Raw genomic sequence first — 20,648 nt, 5'->3', positions numbered from 1 at the left:
TGTCGAAAATTTTGAGCACCTTCATGATGAAGGTGGTGCAATGAGCACAACTTCTGTGGTGCAACTGAGCAGACTTAGTGCAGGTGGGTACAATAGAGCGGTTGGTGGGGTTCTGTCTGTGCGTCAATCAGGTTTGGTTTGGTTTGGTTTGCTTTGGTTTGTTTTATTTTGTTTTGATCAATCACAAACTTTTTCTGTGAACGACATACTTTGCATGTGTCCTGTTCTGTGACCAATTGGCTACCATCTTTTTCTTGTACTCGGACCAATATTTTTAACTCTAATCCAGTTTTTAAGCAAACTGTCAACGAGTGAGGACAAAACCTCCTCAAGAGTGCAATCTAATTCAGGAAGGACATAGCTATAATTTTTTCTTTTTTGATTGATAAAAGTATCTAACTTGAAGAAATGGCTACTAATTTAACAAACAGAAGCCTGAAAATTTTCAAAGGTTGCGTTCAAGGTCCACATCATGGGATGTCAGTGGTCTGCATCAACATATAGGAAACATTATAATATTATTGAAGCAAACCAGCCCTCATTATTGAGAAGTTGTTGTCCCTGCTTTTATAGCTTTCTTTTCTACGAATTGGATGGACAAGTGATCTACTTTGATGTTCACCTAAAACTAAAACATAAGAAATATTATTGTCAACGTAAAGAAATAAATAATATTTATGAATCATGCAATACATCAATAGATGTATTATTGCCAATGTATATATATATTTTAAATTTGTGGGACGGATAGAAAGCAAATTGAATAAGATATAAAAATTCAGGAGCCATATTTTAGCCTTATAAAAAAATTTAACATTCATCATGCATTACCAAAAAAAAAAAAATTCACTGCATGCCCGGCAGTAAGCTCTGTACTCCTACGTATTACCTTTAAATTTACAGTTACCGAAGCTTGCCGCGCGGTAATAAACACGGATTCCTGACGTTTCCTAATTCAATATATAGTCACGAGTCAATGTCAGAGATCTGACCATCTTGCACGCAGAGAAGTAGATCCGATGCATTTCTACGTTCTAACACATCATAGAAGTCCATTCATATGTTGTCACCTGTAAACAAAGCAGCAAACAGGCAGATCCTGAAACGGTTGTTGCACTGAATCCATCCTTCCATCTCTTGGAAAGATCCCTTTGGTATTATCATTATTATTATTTTATTTTCCCTTCTCTTCTCCCACCAACCTCAAGGTCAAGTGCTCTCTTTTGGTTCTCCCCGCCAGCCTCTTCACCTCTATACTCCTCTCCTCGGTTCTTTTCTTCCCTCTCTCTCTCTCTCTCTCTCTCTCTCTCTCTCTCGACAGCAGGCAAGGATGCAAGTCTCTCAGAAGTACTCTCCTTCTGAGATCTCTCTCCACACCACCAAGAAGGATTGCTGGCTGATCATCCATGGCAAGGTCTGCTTTTCTTCTCCTTTCCCTTTTTCCTTTTTTTTTTCCTTTTTTTTCCTATTTTATTTTGTTCTTTCTCTACTATGAGGCCTTCAGAGTTTAGAATATATGGTTTTTCTATTGTTTTCTAGCTTATTTATTTATTTTTGCTTTTATTTTTGTTGAGCAGGTTTATGATGTGACCACCTTCTTGGAGGACCATCCTGGAGGGGAGGATGTGCTTCTGCAAGCCTCAGGTGCCTAACTATTTTCTTCTTCCTTTTCCCCTCCTTTTTCTTTACTATTATTATCATCAATTCCTTGATTCTATTTTTGTACTTTTATGTCCTTTATATACTGTAAATGGGCTTTTCCATATCTATTGCAAGATCCTATCTGTCTGATGCATGTACACCTCTTCTTTTCTTTTTCTTTTTCTGATATTCCATTGTTGTTAGGAGCAGCATCCATATCAATGATTTCTCCTATGATTCTAAGGGGTCTCAATTTCTATTTTTTAAGCAAAAAAGATGTCAAATTACTTGGAGTAGATAGCCACCCACTGAGATCATAAAAACAGGACTACATATATGTAGAGAAGTAGATCAGTTAATTGCAGAATTCCTGAAACTTTGGTTTGTTTGTATTGGAATTTGGAACATGGTGTGCTGCCTGGGATGTGAAGCCAATGGAGATGCAACTCAGTCATTTGAGGAGGTGGGCCACAGCTCCACAGCCATCAGCATGATGGAGGGCTACTCGATCGGTGTCGTCGAAGGCTACAAGGGCGGCGCTGCTGGCGGAGGAGCCCCAAACACCAAGGGAGCAGTGGGTGGGGGGCCAGTCAGAGCCAGGACACTGCAAGAGCGGCAACCCCAAACTTCCTCCGGCTTCTTGGACCTCCTCCTTCCTGTGCTTGTCCTTGGCCTGGCCTTTGGTGCTTGGTATTACCTCACCTTCTACTCCAAAGCCAAGGCGTGAGGACCATCCAAAGGGTCAAGTTTGGTTGGATGAATATTCCTAAGATTTTGAGAGGGATGGAGAGTCATGTGAAATAAAAAAAAGCCTTGAAGATGATATCTTTTTGGCTAGGGAGAGAGTTTTGCAGGTAGTCTTGGTTGGTTTACCAAACTTGTGTGCTTGTTGCTATCTCTGCTCATGTTTTGGCTGATTGTAAGAATCAACTTGAAGAAATTCATATTGGAAGTGAACCCATTACATTAATCTCTTGTGGAAGGAGTTTTCTTTATTACAGTATCACCATGAACCAATTTAATGCTATATCCTTTATATTGCCTCTTGTTATCTTGATTCAAATCCTTGTAGTAGAGTTTTATTACCAACAAGCCAATAACTTATTGGAGAAATGCATGGTTGGAAAATGTTTGAACTGGGTCTTTCACACTAGTCTTCAACAAAAGATGTTTATACTAATTAAAGATGATATCTGTTTATTTCCCCTCTTTTTTTCTACACCAAAAAAGATGGTATCTTTCCGGTTAGAGAGTGAGAGAGAGAGAGATTGTTGCAAGTAATCTTTGTTGCTTTACAAACTTCTATGTTTGTTGGTAGACTATGCCAATGTTTTTGCTAAAAGAATGAATCTATTTGAGGAAATTCATATTTCGAACTGTATCATGTCTATATTGCCTTTGACTATTCTTTTTTCAAAGATAGCCTTTGATTGTGTTGATTCCAATCCTTGTTGAGGAGTTTTATTGGTAAGAAGGGAAGAACTTACTTGAAGAACTGCATGATGGGGAAGTGATTGAACTAAATCGGTCACACCAGTCCCAAACTAAGGGAGTTTATGCCAATCACCTCTTTTTATTACACCATCATCATGAACCAATTCAATCTCATCTCTCTCGCACCGTCGCTTATTATCTGAATTCAAGTCCTTGGTGAGGAGTTCAGCAGCAGCAGAATGACTTGTGGTGGTGGAACCTGGGTGCAAAGACCTGAAATGGGTTCGAGCCATCAAACCTGCACTTGGTTACACCAATGGCTCTCTTCTCCTTCTTCCCCTTGAGCAAAGTTGAGCATTTTCTGGTGCTGCAATTGAGTCAGAAGTGGAAGCTTTGGTGGTTTCGGCTTTGGGCGATGGCTAGTTGACTGCCAATCAGCCTGACCCGGGCTGTTCAGTGAGTATAGTGCTCGAAGGCTGACCAAGCCATCATAATCATCATCATCTAGTGTTAGATTGCTCTGTCCATTGGAGCAGTTGTCTATGTAGTTGCAAAACCTGCACTTGAGAAAGGTAAGGTGCTCAGTTAGATAGGATTATATTCAAAAGAAGCATGCTTAATTAGATTCACACCAAGCTTGTGCCATCTTTTTGTTCAAAACTCTGATGTTTATTTTGTGCACTCATGTTGACATAGGACCACTTTCTAGATCTCTGGTAAAAGAATAATAAATCTACTTTGCCTGAGCTTTCTTCCTCCAAGGCACTCCAAAAGCTGATATCTCGGTGCATGTCCTTTGCTGTGTCTTCTCTGTTGTTCCGTTCCATTGTCGAATGACCCTTTTCGAATGACAAAGAAGAGGTTGGCTGCTTCTTTGCATGCGAGTTTCTTGGCTACGTTCATGGATTTCTATTGCCACAGTAAAGAACAGTTGAATCATCTTATGTTAGCTGTAAAAAATAACATGATTTGTAAGATGGATAAATGCTACAGATGGTAGTGAAGGCCTTGTTCTAAAGCCGGCGGATAGAGGTGGAATAGAACACTTCTCTTATCCTTACCTATCCCAGAGATAAGTGCCTAACAAGTTATTTTAGGGGGCTCAACCACTGATCCTCAAGAATTAGGTCAAATTAGGGATAACCAAACATTGAAGGTTCCTTAGACATGATGAAATCAGGGTTATCCTTTTTTTTTAAAAAAAAGTAGCTATGAAGATTTGGGCATATTTATATTTAAATTGAAAAATAATGACTAGTGTGGATTTATGGTGTTACAATGTAATCATGTAATTGGGATAAAAAAAAAACTTATCCAAACACAAAAGAAGGTTTATCCTTCCATATCTTTGTTAATTATATCCGCTGAGTATGATAACAACCTATGCCTGACTTGCTTATCCCACTTCCAAACTAGGCTTAAATAACTTTATAATGCTGAAATTACAGGTTGTGTGTGTACAATAAGTATGCTCGGGGCTTAAAAGTTGTACGCACAAAGTTACTTGGTCAGTTGATGCAAGTTTATTAATATGCATTGGTTAAACTATGTTGCCACTTTAATTTTGTTCTTATATTTCATTGCAATTGTTAGAATCATTGTAGGACCATTGATTGATTTGTATTTGATTGTGCCAAATATAGTCGGTCTCTATAAAGGCTGATTGTGCCCAACATAGTCGGCCTTACCAAATTCATCAGCCTCCTAGTACCATATAAAAGTTGTACCTATACACTGTAAAGACAAGCATAAATACAATTTTCTTTCCTTATTCTTACATTTCAACATGATATTAGAGCATGGAGCAGCGCATACCTTAGATTTAGCCACAAGAGCCAAACAATAATGGCTTTTGTGGCTAAATCTAAGGTAACCAAATGGAGTGGACTATGGACAATTTTTATATCCTAAGGAAGACAAGAGTTTACAGCATAGCCTTTATAAATACTTGGACAGATTTCTTGAATGAAGATTTACCACATGCTCAACATGAACCTCTTTATCTATAACCTTAGAGACAGCTCGAAATTATATAACAATTAAGAAGAGAACCCTAGGAAAACACCACACTATTGAGAGGCAAACTGACATTTAGATATTTTAAGTGAGATGGCTGGTCCAATATCTCTTGGTAACATCGTCCAAAGCTGGATGCTGGATCCATTTGAAGATACTTGTCGGCCTTGAGACCAGTTTAGATCTTGGTTGATGTTCCAAACCACATAATAATATGGGAGAGGTCTATCAAAGAGAGAGGAATTTAAAGTTGATCAGATTCAAACACATGCAGGTTGAACTGATCTTGTTGATCAGTTTGGTTATAAAATTTACACCGTATCGTAGGCTGGATTCAGATTGGTTGTCGTCGAAGTTTTTATGGCAGAAATATGGATTAGATTTAGTAAGGGAGCTCCAGCCTCCAGCTAACTGCAGCTTGAGACGAGGTTGATGCTAAACAAGTCCAAACACTTTGTGGACATTGGGATATCTGGACACAAATATGGATTGAACCAGGCCAGATGCAAAATTATCTCTCTAATCGAAAATTAATTGAGTCCAAACTGAGCTTGTATTAAAATTTATAACATCTGTGCCACATATTTACAAGCTACGTTGCAGTTTTTTTTGTTGGTTTTCTTTTTGGGAATACTGATTTTCTTGGTTTTAATGCATGGAAGAAAGATGATGATTTCAAGAATGCATAAGATGGATGCAAATGCGGTGTGCTTGTTGCAATAAAAGTGGGTTCATTATGAGTTCTTATTGTATAGAAATTAGACTAAAAATTATATGTTCTGAAAAAAAAAAAAACATATGTGATCACATCATCTGCATGGCTCATATAAGAAATCATATGCTGGATGTAAGAAAGAATATCTAAAAATTTATTATACGTAAATACCATATGTCTTATATACCTATTGTACATGTGGATCTAGTTCTTGCTCATGATATTTCTTGAGTTTCTCAGCAAATTTTTGGCTTGGCAATAGTTATGGCAGTGGGATGTCCAAGCTACATGAAGGTTTCTCATGTACTTTTTAACTTTTCAATGGTCTACATTACCTATTTCATCATTAAATTCAAAGTGTTCATTTGAGTGCATCATAAGCCTCCCCATCGGATTTCATCGTCTCCCCACAGCTAGAACTACTGCTATTTTAGATAAACATATCTCCTAGCTTAGTTTGAGGTAGAGAAAGAAGGATACCTTTGAAACTAAAAAAGAAAAATTATGTATCATCTTATATAAACAATTGAAATTACTAATCAAATTGGGAGATCGTATCATCCCATAGGCTTTTCAGATATAGCGAATGTAGAAATATGAAATTCGCAAGTTTAGTTAGTGTCTATATAAATAACCGATGAACCGCTTAGTGCAACCAGATAACCTATATATAATTTTTCTTTAATAAAAGGTCCATATAGTGATTGTACAATCATTCTCCGGCCGCTCTAAGTTGCAATTCAGGGACCTATACATCATTAAGAATTTAAATCAGAGAGTTGATATTTACGATAAAGATTTCCATTTTTCAATTAAGCCTCCCTTAGACCACCAAGCCCTCTCTCTGTGTCTTTTGTCCTCTTTCCTTACACAAACATTCTTCTTTCTTTCTTCTCCTCTCTCTCTCTCTCTCTCTCCATATATATATATATATATATATATATATATATATATATATATATATATATATATATATATATATATATATATTTCGCCTTTTGATCCACCCTTGAGGAAAAATAAAGAAAATAATATCAAATATACTGCAGAGTGCAAACAATTTAATCGATAAAATTATAATCATCCATTAAATGCTTATTCTCGCTCTTTTTTTTTTTTTTTAATTGAGGAAAGAAAACCTTTTGTAATGGGCCGTAGGCCTGGTTAGCCTGGACCGGCCCAGGGGGCGCTAAGCGTGCGCCAGGCACGTGAAACAGGGGCCCTTCCCCTTCCTCCCCGAGTCCGGCAAGGAAACCGGGGCTCGAAGGGTGTTGGACTCCGGCGGGGACTAGGGATTTCATCTACAAAAGGGTTTCTTCTCCTGTTGAATCCCATCTCAAATCTCTCGAAGGAAACCGCCAAATGCCAAGGTCTTCCTCCGAGTTCTCCTTCGGTTTCCGCCGGAAAGGGGTCGCCAGATCTTCGCCGGATTGGGGTAAGGGATCGGACCTCTTCTTATTCCTTGTTTCCCAGTTTGTCGGTCGCTGTCTCCATGGATTTGGGCCGGCGAGTTGCCGGAATAGCGTGAAACAGGACATCCCCTGTTTGTCTTCCATCTTCCTTGGGTTGCCGACCGCCGCCGCCGCCTGCGGCTTTCTGCTCGGGGCCGTTGCCGTCGCCACCGCCGGGGGTTGCTGTGGCTGCCGTCGAGTGGGGGCTGGGCCACCATGGCCACCACCCCCTTGGATCTTGGGGGGAATGGGGGAAGGGAAAACAGAAGGGGAAGGTGCCTTCCCCGTAAAGCTTATTTACGGATGCATATTTTATCGAGCTACGTTGAATAATTGGTACGCGGCTTTATAATTTTAATCCATATTTTGATGAGGTTTATAGTTAATTTTTATTTTAAATTTATATTAGTGTGAGTGTGAAAGATTTTTACTAGGCTGTAAAGCTCATATCACCTCTTTTCTTTTTCTTTTAGAGTTGCAGAACGTATAGTTTCGGAAGGGTTAGATATAGAGTTTGAGCATGAGTTAGTTTATTTTCTGATGTTGGTAAATATTTAAAGATCTTATAATTGAACCAGTTTGAATATAATAAATTTATTTATTTAGAATATTTGGTTATTTACTGTTGAGTTGTTTGATATTTGTTTATTATAGGCTTTACATGATCTCAGGCCATATCATGTAAGTAACTCAGGCGAAGTTCGGGGCGTGACACCTTTCATTTAAGGCTTGACGATAAAAGTTCATGGATAGTGCTTATGCAAGGGGATGCATATTGAAAGCTTAAATTTCTAGTCAGCCAAGTTTACCATGACATGTAATATGTCATTAGTGTGTTACTTCTAAACATTCTTTTTTATCTTTTTGAGAAAAAGAAAGAGCCTAAGCTCCTCCTATCTTCATTAAAGTAAATGAAATCAATTACAGAAATAGTCCCCAGTGGCCAGAGGACAAGGAGAATCAAAACTAGATTCCAGTAGCATTGCTCCTTTCATGGCATCCAAAAGAAGAGACGAAGAAGTAGACCACCTGTAATGGAAAAACTCTTCCCAATTAGAACAGTATTCTACTGCCATGTGAGGTGTCTGCTAGGCAGTGATCTCTTTGTCTAAGAAGACACGTCTGTTACGTTCCAACCAAAGCCACCAAGTGGAAGCTAATAAAAAAGAGTCCCAGGCCGTGCTGTGAACATTTAAAATTCTGGTTTTCTCCACTCCAACCACATCGTTCTTAGAGACAATATTCTTGGCCATCTGAATCCTATCTGATCTCCGACCATTTCCCTGCAGCAACATGCATATTGGCATGACAACAAGATGTGATCCATGGTTTCTGAACTTGCTTTCTGTAGGGGACGGTTAAATAGTGCACTGCATCCTCTTCAGGTTTAAAATCTCAGGAGTGTTTTAACTTGTTTCTGAGTGCTACCATAAGAGGATCTGAGTTTTTCTAGTGTTGTCAGCACCCTTATGTCCAGAAACCAATTGGTCTTAGATTTTGTCCTGTTATGATTCTGAAAAGGAATTCCTAGATGTGGGCATTTCTCCAAGTCCAACGTCGCAGTCCAAATCCAAATCCAAAAAAAGCTGCTACTTAACTGAAAATAAAAACATAAAACAACAGAAAGATTTCACAAGCCAAATCAACTGCCACCATTGAACACCATTTCCCTTGCTACTCAACTCTTGGCGCATCTCTTGTCCACCTCTCTTAAAGTTGCTGAAGTTGGTGGCTTCTCCATTTAACTCAAAAAACAACAACAGCCTGCCTAATAATTGAGAGCGCATGGAAGAATAATTGCCTCCAGTCGAAGTCATGACTCATGAATGAGTGTCTTCTGGTTGAAATAAGAGAAGTTTAAGTCTGACCATCTCTCTTTCCAGCTTCAACTTCAATTAGGGGTTTATTCTCCTAGAATATACTGTTTGATAGAATTATTCCAAGAATATACCATCTATCCTATTTCATTATTTAATTCGTTATAAGAGACCACTCACTTTCTCTCTAAAGCTTCTTGCATGCTGTGGCCATTGGGAAGCTAAGAAGTATGCAGCTTTGAATGTGTTTTGCTGATGGTCATCTAATCATCTTCAAATCTTCTCTTCCCCTCTTTAATTTGAAGCGTGAAGACATGGTTAGATGACCATCAGCAAACGCATTCACAAGACATGCACATCTCTATGTGTTTTGATTTGTCTATTATTTGCTTTTGGTAGTATCTTTTATGTTCGACTCTGAGTAGACTTATAAGGTTCATTCGTGAGTACTCCCACTGCATGTTTTCTATTCTACCTTGATTTTTGAATAATTTTACCTTTAGATGAAGAAAAATCTTATAACCTTTTGTTATGTTAATGTTAAATTCATTTTTGTGTGTTCTGTTCTAGATCTACTTTAGGATGCACAATTGTGATTGCTTAGCAATTAGATCTTCTGATACAGCTTTCTCTCATTGTCTACTAATTAGTGAAAAATCATCAAATTCCCATCATATTTTTTTATCTATTAAAAAACAGATATTAGTGGCTAGTGCAATTCTAAGATTCTAAGAACCACTTTCTCTTAATTGCATGTTTATTGCCCAAGCTTCCTTGTATCCTTTTCCACTACTTCTATCTAATTTGTGCTTTTATTAATGCAGAATTCATAGCAGGATAACAATGGTGACATTGTAGATGCTGAATTGCGAGTGTAGGGTAGAATGTGAGAAGCCTTGAGATCACAGTATGCTGTCTCGGTACCAAGCTCCATACTGAATGTCGATACGCTGCCCATACCACATACTGGTACCGAACCAGTACGATATGATGCACCTCTGTACCGTTCGGTTCAGTATGATGCACCTTTGTACTATTTGGTTCGGTACTATATAGCATGCCTTGCTTGAGATGATTTTGGGTGGAAGGTGATCCTTTTGCTTTGATTTCGTGGTTAACCTACCAAACTGCATGGGGCTGATTTTGGCCCCGGGTTGAAAGTTCGGGCTCAATTCCGGCTCGGCTGGAGGCTGGCCTAGCGATATCAGGCTGAAGCCAAACCAAGGTCTATGTATTTTCGCAGGCTGGATCGGGTTCATGTCAGGCTCAAATCACTTGTCAAAAAATTTAAATTTGGGTCTAGTTGGGCTAAAACGCTGTAGATTGATGCATTAGTTGGGCTAAAAGGCTGTCAAATTTTTTTTTCTTGCATTAGTTTCTAGATTGATGCATGCCCTGTAGCCATTCGTTATACATGGATATCACTTTGTTGGCAATGATTTGATGTAACAAGCATGAAGTTATCTATCCATTGGAAGACATTTTTCAACAGTCAGTACTTTGATGTGAATGATGTTATGGATGCTCATGATTATGTCGCATGTAATGCATCTAGAAAGGAGTATTTGATTGAATGCTGCAATCACATGATTTATCATCTTTTATTTTAATAACATGAATAGCATGGCACATGGTTCCATGGATGATAATGATCCATTACTTGGGATGCACATGGTAATATAGTTTAGGCCGAGAAGTAAAGATTTGATATATCAAAGGGTAAGGCTTTTGTTATGATTCAAGATGATACAAAATTTACTTTTCTTAATATAATTGTGATTAAGAAAGATATATAATAAAGGCAAGAAGAACAGGGGAAAAAAACAGTGCATATATTGGTCCTTGTTAAGCGAAAAAAAATGGTATTTGAAATGTATTTAGGAGAAAGAGTGGAAGAGAGGTAAAGGACACTCTCTAAAAATGGAATGCAGAGTTAAGCCACATATGGTTTTGTGATGGAACCTCTGCCAAGAGAAGAAGTTGCAACCACTAGGCTAACAATTTGCTCCCCTTATGTAGTATAGTATGTATTTCTCTGAAAATGTAGCATGTTTTCATTACCAGCTTTCTGAATTCAATTCAACTGACTTTACAAAGCACCCCTCCCCCGCCCAATCCAGCTTACTTTAATTATAGGCTTTAATCAGGGTTTACAATGCTCCATTTCATTAGAAACTAAGCTCAAATTAAGCAGCTAAAAAACATTTTTTTGGGTAGGCTTGGCTTGAAATTTGAGGCTAGATCATGTTTGTCGAAGAGGAAATCGGTTGGACTTGATCCTGAACTTTGGACTCGAAACTGCTATGGAGCCTAGCTGAAGTTTGATTAAGATTTTTTGTGCCTACATCCCCTGAAAATTGGATACATGAGACTTAATCTACAATTTAAATAAATAGTGAATAAATTCTTGTTTCGGTTAGTTTACAATTATTCATCTTTTTCATGTGTCATGTTGGTGAAGTTGGCTCTGCCTCTTGTCCACTCTTAGGCAAGTTGAGTTAATTTAATTTTGAACTTAGGCCTAAGTTTACTATGGGTCAATCTTGAACAATTAGATTATTTCATTGGTTCTTATCATGTCTGAAAAGATAGTTAGATCCTGTCAAACTAATATCCAATTCAGATGCATCTTGGAAGTTGGTTACTTTTTGAACCATACAATTTCTGAAGCCTAGGTTTTAGTTCGGTGCAAATGGGATGCTCTGTAGAGTGGATCCAAGCTGAATCTATTTTATTAGTCCACTAGCACCTCTATTATCTCAGGACTGCCACATATTAATTGACAATCTATCCACATAATTGTGGATTGCCAATTTACCATTAAAATCATTTTAGGGTGAAAGAATGATCAGGTCTGCCATGTACTCATTCTCCAGGAGAGTAACTAGAAGGCTAAAACAAATGGAATGATAGCCCTTATTTTTTTTCTTTGGTCATAGTCTTCCATTTGCCAATGTGTCTGTCCTTTTTGCTGAAATCAAAGACTATGACCCTTGAATATTGAATACAGCCATCATCTGAAAAAAGAATGACCCCTTCTTCGCTGAAGTTGTCAAAGACTGTCGTCATACCAGCGTTGAAAAGATTAAAGATGGTTAGTTGGAGAGATTTTTACATATTGCACCCTATTTTATTGATATTATACGTAAATCCTCTTCTTATCACTATTTACAAATTGATCCAAAAAAGTCTACATGTATTGCAAAACAACCTTGGCTTAAACTGTTGTTACCAGAATCTGATGATGCTGTTACTCTATATATGTCAGAAAAAGCTTTTTTGCTTCATGATGTTGTCCATTGCTCCCAAGGGAGAAAGAAGAAGGCAACCCCTTCAACATTTAAAAAGATATATATATATATATATATATATAGAGAGAGAGAGAGAGAGAGAGAGAGAGAGAGAGAGAGAGAGAAGAAGAAGAAGAAGAAGAAGAAGGTAGTGAAAGAGAGAGGAGGAAGAGGAGGTGATCGAGAATGAGGAAGAAGGAGAAGATTTGGACCTAGTTTAGGTTAACCAGAGGTAAAATGGTCATTTTGTACCTCTGGTTAACTTAAACAGGATCCATGGCTAATTACAGTGACCAAATTTCAATAGATGGGACATATATATATATATATATATATATATATATATATATATATATATATATATATATATATATATATTGCAATTCACGTTGACATTAAAAGGGAGGTCTTCGGTATAACATCCATAAAATATGGGGGGCGGTATGTAAAGAAAAAACTCTTAGTTGAATTATTGGAATTTAGGCATGGATATCATTTAACTGGTGACTATTCTAAAGCCTTATCATATTAGATAGGGACTTTAGAGGAGGCCTATGATGTATAGATGCCACCTGCTCATATGTGAGTGGATTAGGTTGTCTAAGAAAGGCTAGTGAAGCACGCCTCTCCTAGATGCCCACTAGACAAGCCTCAAGCTTATAACAACCCACCTCCCATTATAATAATAAGAAAAGGTGGAGATAGTGATGCAAAATAATAGTATCAAACGCCTAAGGGTGAAAAGGATTTTAAATAGAGGAAATGCCCAACTTACAATCAAGGTAGGTGGATATCTTATCTATCTCCTGATGAGGAGTTGCACTTTAGAAGGTCCCAAGGCTGGGAACTTCTCAAAAAATCAGTGGATATATAAAAAGAAAAGGGATGGGGGGTTGTCTTCATAAATAAATAATTTGGAAAATTAAAGAAAATTGCTTGTCTTCATAATGCTTCCATGCGATCGATATTATGTTTCATAATTATCTTGAATAATATCATAGAATACCTTCAGCTCGAAAAGTAGGAGTATTGTAGGCAAATGGTGTCAATTCCAGTGATAGACACCCATGGTTTAGTTAATATTTTTATGGAATACTTATGCACCAAATATTTAAGTCTTCTGTAATACGAGCCATGGAGTCTTCTGTAAATTTTTTTATGAAGTCATTATGCACCAATTACTTGGAAGCCACCTACTCCTTGAAGAAACTTTCCTCACAAACCCAACTAATAAAAACAACTCAAAAAAATCTGAATCCCTAATAACTGCAACTGCACCAATAAAGTATCAAGCTGAAGTGGGCATCCAAGTATTTGAACAGTTCAAGTCAACCCACAAGATTTTGAGCTTGCTATAAAGAAAAGCTTAGCAAATCTCCCCCCCCCCCCCCCCCCCCCCCCCCCACTGTAAATATTAAGCCCCACTACTCTTTCCAACCTTCCTAAACTTCTAGTTCTTCTCCTCCTGCCTGACAAAAAAATGGAGGGGCTGATCCCCTTGGTCTATAGAGCCATCAAGAGAAAGAAGACTAGGCGTTGCTACAAGTGTCTCTCCTCAGGTGCAGCACTGTTCGACTACTCCGAATTCAACGCTAATGGCCACATGTTCATGACACCTCCACCGGAGAACCACAAGCATACCTCATTAGGCACCACTGCAGCGTTCGAGATGACTGAATTCAATACCCATGTCCATCGCTCGATGACACCTCCGCCGGAGAAGCTTGGAGGCTTCACTGAAGGATATAGCAGACATTGGAGGCACATCTCAGTGCAAGAATTCCCTCGTGAGTCCTTGTCGCCGGAGAAACGCATCGAACCACCTCGTTTAAGAAAAGATTTTGGCGTGAGGAGCCATCGCGTGTTCGCTTGCATCGCCGGAGGGTAGAGCTTGGAATCATATGGGGAATGGATGGAGGAAGGAGATGATGTTATGATCAAAGAAGTTGGGTCTCTTGGCGTAATTTGCGATGTAAGTGTCAAAAGTGATCTCACATATATAGTTTCTAGTCTGCGTGTTTTTAGTGTAAAAGTTTGTCAACTTGTAAGGAAGGGCTGGTATATTGATAGCTCCATAGTAAGAAATGCTTTCTTTTCACCAAAAGGAGATGATTCTTTTGGTGCAAGCGCATAGGCAAAATTAAGATAGCAGGTGCTTGTGGATGCTCTACTGCAGTCAAGCAAAGAAGGCAAGAGGAAGAAAGGAGGAACTGGATAGGCTGCATATGTCCTGGTAACATGAAATTATTCGGAATACCATAACTCGTTTTTCAAATAAGTGTAGCGTCCTGCATGAGAATGGATAACGATCCAACTTCGTAGCTAATAAAAGTATCACTCTTTAACTTCGTAGCCTATATACGCAACAGCAAATGGATATCGTAGCTGTACCCACATCCAAATGCCCATGGAGCTTTAGATGGCGATACACGATATGCAGGTTAATGAGGATAGTGGGACTTGTATCCTTTATATCTCCCCACTTAAATTATCATTTGGTTCGAATATTGTATCCTTTTATAAGATATCCCTTGGGCCTCAGGACTATGAGTTTTCTCATTCTTAATTTAAAAGCTGATGTATGATCCAATTCCTTTAGTGGTTACTTGTAAATCCCTTATTTTGCCCTTCCACTTGCCCCTATTCTTATGTAGGATAAGATAATGAGAACCATGGGTTGCACTAGTTTAGAAAGGCCTTGTCTAATCGACCTGGATAACACTAGGTCAAAAACGGCAAAATCGTTGTTAGGCTTTGCAGAATTCCCCAGCTTAGCATTAAGAAGTCCTTAATGGATTCGAAATAATATCCACATGCGAAGAATATGATAATTTCTTTCTTTTGGAATTGGGCAGCGAACCAAGCACATTGAAGATATCACTTACTTGAGAAAACCAGTTTCCTAAGTTGTTGCCGAACAGGACAGCATCAACAACCCTGATGAAACAAGCGAACCAGAATTCCAGAGGCACAACAAGGATGATTCATTAAAATTTTCCTAAAAGTGATATTTTTGATTCTATATATCCATCTTGTATTCCGGCAGCTATACACATATGGATGTTACAGCTTGTTCCGCCCTTGCTTCTCTCCACTCGAGTAACTACTCTATGAATTCATACCAAGTAAAAATTTTTCCTTCTCACAGAAAAAAAAATTCCTGATCTACCAGGGCTGCAAACTCCAAGTAAGGGGTTAAAAAAGGTGGGGGAGATTTCACCTCTTTCCTCCAACCGTGTAAAATTACTTGCCTACCAACACAGAAAGAGGACCAGTTCTTTCTAATTACCATCAGCAACAAGGAGCTGCGAAAGGTAAATGAGGATGTTGCCCTCCTCAGCATGAACACCTGCATCAACACCAGATCACTCTGTTTCAATACATTGCTTCCATTAAGAAAGAAAAAAGCTGTGCCCGTACCGATAATTAAACACTTGATTGATGTTTAGCTGAATTTATCTGGTACACCGATTCCTGTTTTAAGGCATTCTAGTGAATCACCGGCATGGTTAACAATTATAAAGGATAAAAAGAAGTTTACCTAGTACACTTAAGTACAATCAAAAGGATGTATTCATATATTACATCACAGTTTTCTCATACAGCTTCAAGATATCCATATATTACCAAGCCTGAACCTTTAGGCCTCGGAGCATATATGCTCTGGCATCACTGATGTATGTGGCTTCCTATTTTCTTCTTATCTCAAGAGAATGGTGTTCTTGACCAGGACAAAAGCATATGTGATTAATTCATGATATGCCATACCATATCAGGCATACCGTACCGTACCGGTTTGGTATGGGTACTAGTACGGGCGGTGTACTGACCTTCGGTACGCCAAAAAAATTTCGTACCATACCGTACCGACAGTATACTAGTATGGCGAATCTTGAATTAATCACAGTCCAAAGTTACATGCTTTTATTCCGTCCTTTAAAATTCATGGATTTAACTTCTCTGGATAAAAAATTGGGTAAAGTAGAAGCATATCATGTAATGCAACGAAAGAGATACTACCTGCCCATGATGAGTTATTTCCAGGCAAGCAGGCTGCTGGATCCACAGTTCCCTACCGACTTGGACAGGAAATGGGCTGTGGATATGCAATCTTGTCACTTTCCCTTGGACCAGCCTTCGAGCTTGTGAAAGTCCTACCTGTCGAACATCAAACATACCACTCATTAGAGATGAATATAGTGTAATTATGTGTGTTTTTTGGATTATAATTTTTCAAGATCATGACCTCAAAACAGTTCTTCTGAGCAAAGCCTCTTCTTGGCAATCATCTTGGTCTACAACTTATACTTCTAAATTGTAGTGTTTCAAAGTTTCTGATCATACTCAACATGTACATGTAAATACAACCATGCAGAATATTTTTTAAGAAAAAGGATTTTAAACTAAGGATTCTTTATTCAGCGTGTTTATAAAGTTAACTAATAACATGAAGCTTTTCTTCCCCTTGTAGTATCAGCAGTATCAATTACCAGAAACAAGAAAGAAAAGAACTCTACTTGGAGTTCCCCAAGGTGCCATGTTCCAGATATGCACACAACCAAGAATTCATTATCTACACCTGATAATGGCTAAGCATTAATGGTGACCTGGTTAGAAAAATCTCAAAGCTAAAAAAAGATGCACGTGACTTCATAATTTGTGCAAAATCTTGTCCAATCTATTATTTGAGGTGCTTTTATGATAATGTGTCTGTAAAGACAAAGCATAGGATTATTCTGTCAGAATTAGTCAGACACAATTGAAAAACTTGATTTGAGATTAGACACTTGACTCCTATGTCTCTTTGCTCGTTAAATAAATGTCTCAAACATGAACAATGCAAATTTCTATATCACAGATTTTCCTCGCTCCTCTATGTCAAGGCTCTTTCCAATTCTAATAAGCCTTGTAGGGCTGCTCTCTAGTTGTATGAGTTTAACTGCTGGATCAAGCAAATCAGTCTCTATACTTACAAAGTTGATCAAGCTTTCATGGCATGCCCTACTCTTGTCCAAAGATTCATGAACTAAGAAAACTCTGCCATCAAACTAAGAGCAGGTCATAAAACATTACTCCAGTTTTGTTGGGTCCCTACCTTCATTTATATAAATCCACTACTATATAGATGGAATAAGACTTATTTTATCAAAGAACAATTGATTCCATATAAGTAGATTCTACTATTTCCTTCTGCAATTTACTGTCTGTTCCTTCTTATGCCACTCACCTAATGTTACATGATATCCAGGATCCATACCATATCAAAATGTTTTGTAACTCTTGGAATTATTTCATGACATGATATAGGCTTGCATGTGAAGCAAATTCTACATTCCAACTTATTCTAGATGTAAAGAAAAATAGAGCCTCATGAATAGATATTGCAAGAGTAAGATCAAGAACTCCAATAGATTTTCTTCCCTGATCCATATTATTAACACATTAATAAGATTTCTTCTTTTTCACTTGCAAAGCAATCAGGTTAGTTCATTGTCCTAACAGACCCTTAAGATTTTACAAACTCAAAATTATTCTTGTTTAGTGGACAAAAGGATGAATAAGTACAATAAGTTCATGGTTTATCACTGAATAAAGGTGAACATAAGTTAAAACTAATGTTGCATCTCATGAAACCTAAAGTGCTCAAGCATTACTTCAACAAAGGCTTTGAGTTGAATAAATTTTTTGGAGAAATTTCATATCAAACATTTAATAAAACCAATTAAAACAGAAGAAACATAATTACCCAAGATAAAGAATATTCAGTAGAAAGGGTGTAAAGAAATTACCTGGCTATAGAACCTATCAGGTCTTTCTTCACGCATCATGTGAAAGTCATATGCAACCTTTGCACAACATCCAACACCTACCCAGAAAGAGTAGTAGAAGGGAAGGAAAGAATAAGGATTAAAGGAAATTTACACCCAAAAATCTTCAGACCAGAAACATCAGACTCAGCAGCTGGTCTGAAGAGTGCAGAACCCAAGTCCATCACTATCACACAGACCTGCTCCTTTCCAATACTTGTTGCTTCCTATTAAACTCAACACCCTAACAAAAACCTAGCAGCAAAGCGACTCCGAAGCAGACCTAAACCAAGGTCCAACCAACATATAGTCTCGGATTAAAAAGCACTAAAATGGAACTTTTTTCATGCAAATGGTGGCCTCAAGAAACATCATGCTAAAGTAAAAAAGCTATATGTAGAAACCTGAAAAAGAGAAAAACCGAACACTTAAAATTAATATAATGACTAATAAGACCTTGCAATACAGACACAAGAAATTAAACAGAAAAGCTTCCAATACAGAAACAAAGAAATTAAATAGAAAATTGGCTCTGAGATGCATTCTGAGAACAGAAAATGGTTTGACCCACGTATGATTTCATATCAAAGCCTTCTAAATTCATGGTACTGCATAAGGAGGTGATCAACCAAGATTCTGATTTTAGGACGGCAACAAAAGAGAAAGTACAATTTTCATTAATTCATACAAGAAACTAATCCAATAAGCAAGCTTCACCTTGCCCCCTTTTTCCAATCAATTCCAAACATTACACCAGCCACTCTTCAGCAAAAACCTTCCCAGATAAGTCTTTGTCTTCTCTCCATCAATCACCATTCCTCCCACAGAACTGAAACATATCCATAATCTTTTACATTATTGCCCAATACAAGCTAGGAGACAGATCTTATACCAGATTCATTATAAGAAAACACGAAGATATCCCAAGAAAACAGAGGTCATAAATAACAATGCACACATGCACGAGGTTAAATCGATCCAGAAGCCAATACAAATCAACCAATTGCATAAATCGGAAAAAAACAATCAAGAACAAGAAGATATCCCACCTAAATGAATCAAATCCAACCATGATCGGCACCAGATCTGTACAAATCAGACCCAAACCGAGGAACCAAAACCATCCCCCAATCCCACATTCCCAACCAAAAACCAAGAATTCACCAGAGAATGAAATCACAATATACCTCCGAAATCGAACCCGAAACAACGAGAGAAAGCAAGAGACTCGAAGTCGCTGGAAAACCTAAATCTCTTTAAATTCGTCTCCTTTTCTTGCCATATTTCGGTTGGAATCTTGGAGGGAAAGGAAGCGCGGAATCCTTCAACTTACTTTCGCAGGCGACCGGGGGATGGAAAGGGTTCTCATAGTAAGAGGCCCGGACTTCGGCGGTGGCAGCCCAGGGAGCCCGGTCTTGGACATCCCAGTTTATGAGGCAGAGCTAAGGACAGCTTGGGCTGGTTTCCGTCACGCCCAGTGTATCGCGGGCTAATGCCATCCAACTTGAGAGTGACTCGACCATAATGATCGATAAAATTTGGTGGTGTTCTGAGGACGCTGGGACACCACCCTCTGCTTTGGGACATCTGGGGTATGGCTAGTGATGGCATTAGCTTCAGGAGAAAGCATGTTTATGAGGAGGCCAATGAAACTGTAGACTGGATGGCTTTCTTTATAGCAAACTATGCGAAGGTTTTTTAGACTAATGAGGAGCTGCATCAGACGCTTCGTAACTTGTTATATTTGGATGTATTCATACTAGAATTGTATGAGTCGTCTGGTGTAACAAAAAAAAATGGTATAGCGCAGTAGTTGTTGGAGTTTTCAGTTTATTTATAGGAGGACATGGCGTGGTTTAAAACTGAAGAGGGCGGGACTTCGTACAAGAAAGCAACATTTCATTTTCCCCCATTTTTATTTTTCTTCTTTTCGCCCCTCGCTTCTTGTTATTTTATACCTTGAAATAAAGAAGACATCTAAACTTCTTTTCTTTCTCTCGCGATTCCAGAGGAAAATCCCCTCCCCAGGAGTGGATTTCCTGGTACTGTCGCAGGAGAGAAAAAGTAATAGAGATTGACTTTTGTATATATATATATATATATATCTATATAATAATCAAAAAATTGAAAAAAAGATAAATTTTTGTACAATTTATTGAGGAAGTAAACCATTCAATCAAATAAAAACATTTTTGATATATATATAAATGTGTATATGTATACGTACATATATGGGTTAATATTGGGATTAGGTCAAGTAATACTTTGTTGAGCTTGCATGATTATTTTATTCTCTTTTTTGGTGGTTGCATTGAGAGTCTCTTTGATTACATCTACTATGGGGCATTTATTTCGTGCATAAGAGAAATTTTTTCACCTTGTGACATGAGAGGGTTGGTGAAATTAATATAAAGTGGTGTAATATACTAGAGATTTTTATTGTTGAGCTAACAAGCCAGCATTATAAAGATCTGTGA

At 38.0% G+C, this 20,648-nt stretch overlaps 2 protein-coding genes and 2 long non-coding RNA genes across 8 annotated transcripts; 3 read left to right on the top strand and 1 right to left on the bottom strand.

Moving 5' to 3' along the window:
* The first annotated feature begins 1,183 nt into the window (after window positions 1–1,183).
* Window positions 1,184–2,611, top strand: LOC103715346 (cytochrome b5-like). Its single transcript, XM_026807871.4, has 3 exons — window positions 1,184–1,414; window positions 1,578–1,644; window positions 2,073–2,611. Exons 1-3 carry the CDS (start codon window positions 1,331–1,333, stop codon window positions 2,366–2,368), a joined length of 447 nt encoding a protein of 148 aa, XP_026663672.2. The 5' UTR covers window positions 1,184–1,330; the 3' UTR covers window positions 2,369–2,611.
* Window positions 2,612–7,599: 4,988 nt separating this feature from the next.
* On the top strand, window positions 7,600–10,563 carry LOC103715321 (uncharacterized). The gene is made up of 2 exons (XR_605373.6): window positions 7,600–9,516; window positions 9,899–10,563. It is a non-coding gene; the product is annotated as an uncharacterized LOC103715321 (long non-coding RNA).
* Window positions 10,564–13,844: 3,281 nt separating this feature from the next.
* On the top strand, window positions 13,845–14,252 carry LOC103715326 (uncharacterized). The gene has a single exon (XM_008802912.6). It carries the CDS (start codon window positions 13,845–13,847, stop codon window positions 14,250–14,252), a length of 408 nt encoding a protein of 135 aa, XP_008801134.3.
* A 1,072-nt stretch (window positions 14,253–15,324) lies between these two features.
* Window positions 15,325–19,569, bottom strand: LOC103715334 (uncharacterized). Of its 5 annotated transcripts, XR_015977283.2 has the most exons (4): window positions 19,359–19,569; window positions 18,154–19,000; window positions 16,385–16,522; window positions 15,325–15,713 (listed from the first exon to the last, which is right to left on the bottom strand). It is a non-coding gene; the product is annotated as an uncharacterized LOC103715334 (long non-coding RNA). The 5 variants fall into 5 exon arrangements; XR_015977282.2 differs by having other exon boundaries at window positions 16,385–19,000; XR_015977286.2 differs by lacking the exon at window positions 19,359–19,569 and having other exon boundaries at window positions 16,611–19,346.
* Window positions 19,570–20,648: the final 1,079 nt, after the last annotated feature.

This window comes from Phoenix dactylifera, chromosome 4, assembly GCF_051530095.1.
Source record: "Phoenix dactylifera cultivar Ajwa chromosome 4, Ajwa_hap1_PhDact_Kaust_v1.1, whole genome shotgun sequence".
Lineage (NCBI taxonomy): Eukaryota > Viridiplantae > Streptophyta > Magnoliopsida > Arecales > Arecaceae > Phoenix > Phoenix dactylifera.
The sequence above is the reverse complement of the archived record's forward strand: the minus strand, read 5'-3'. Positions and strand labels throughout refer to the sequence as shown.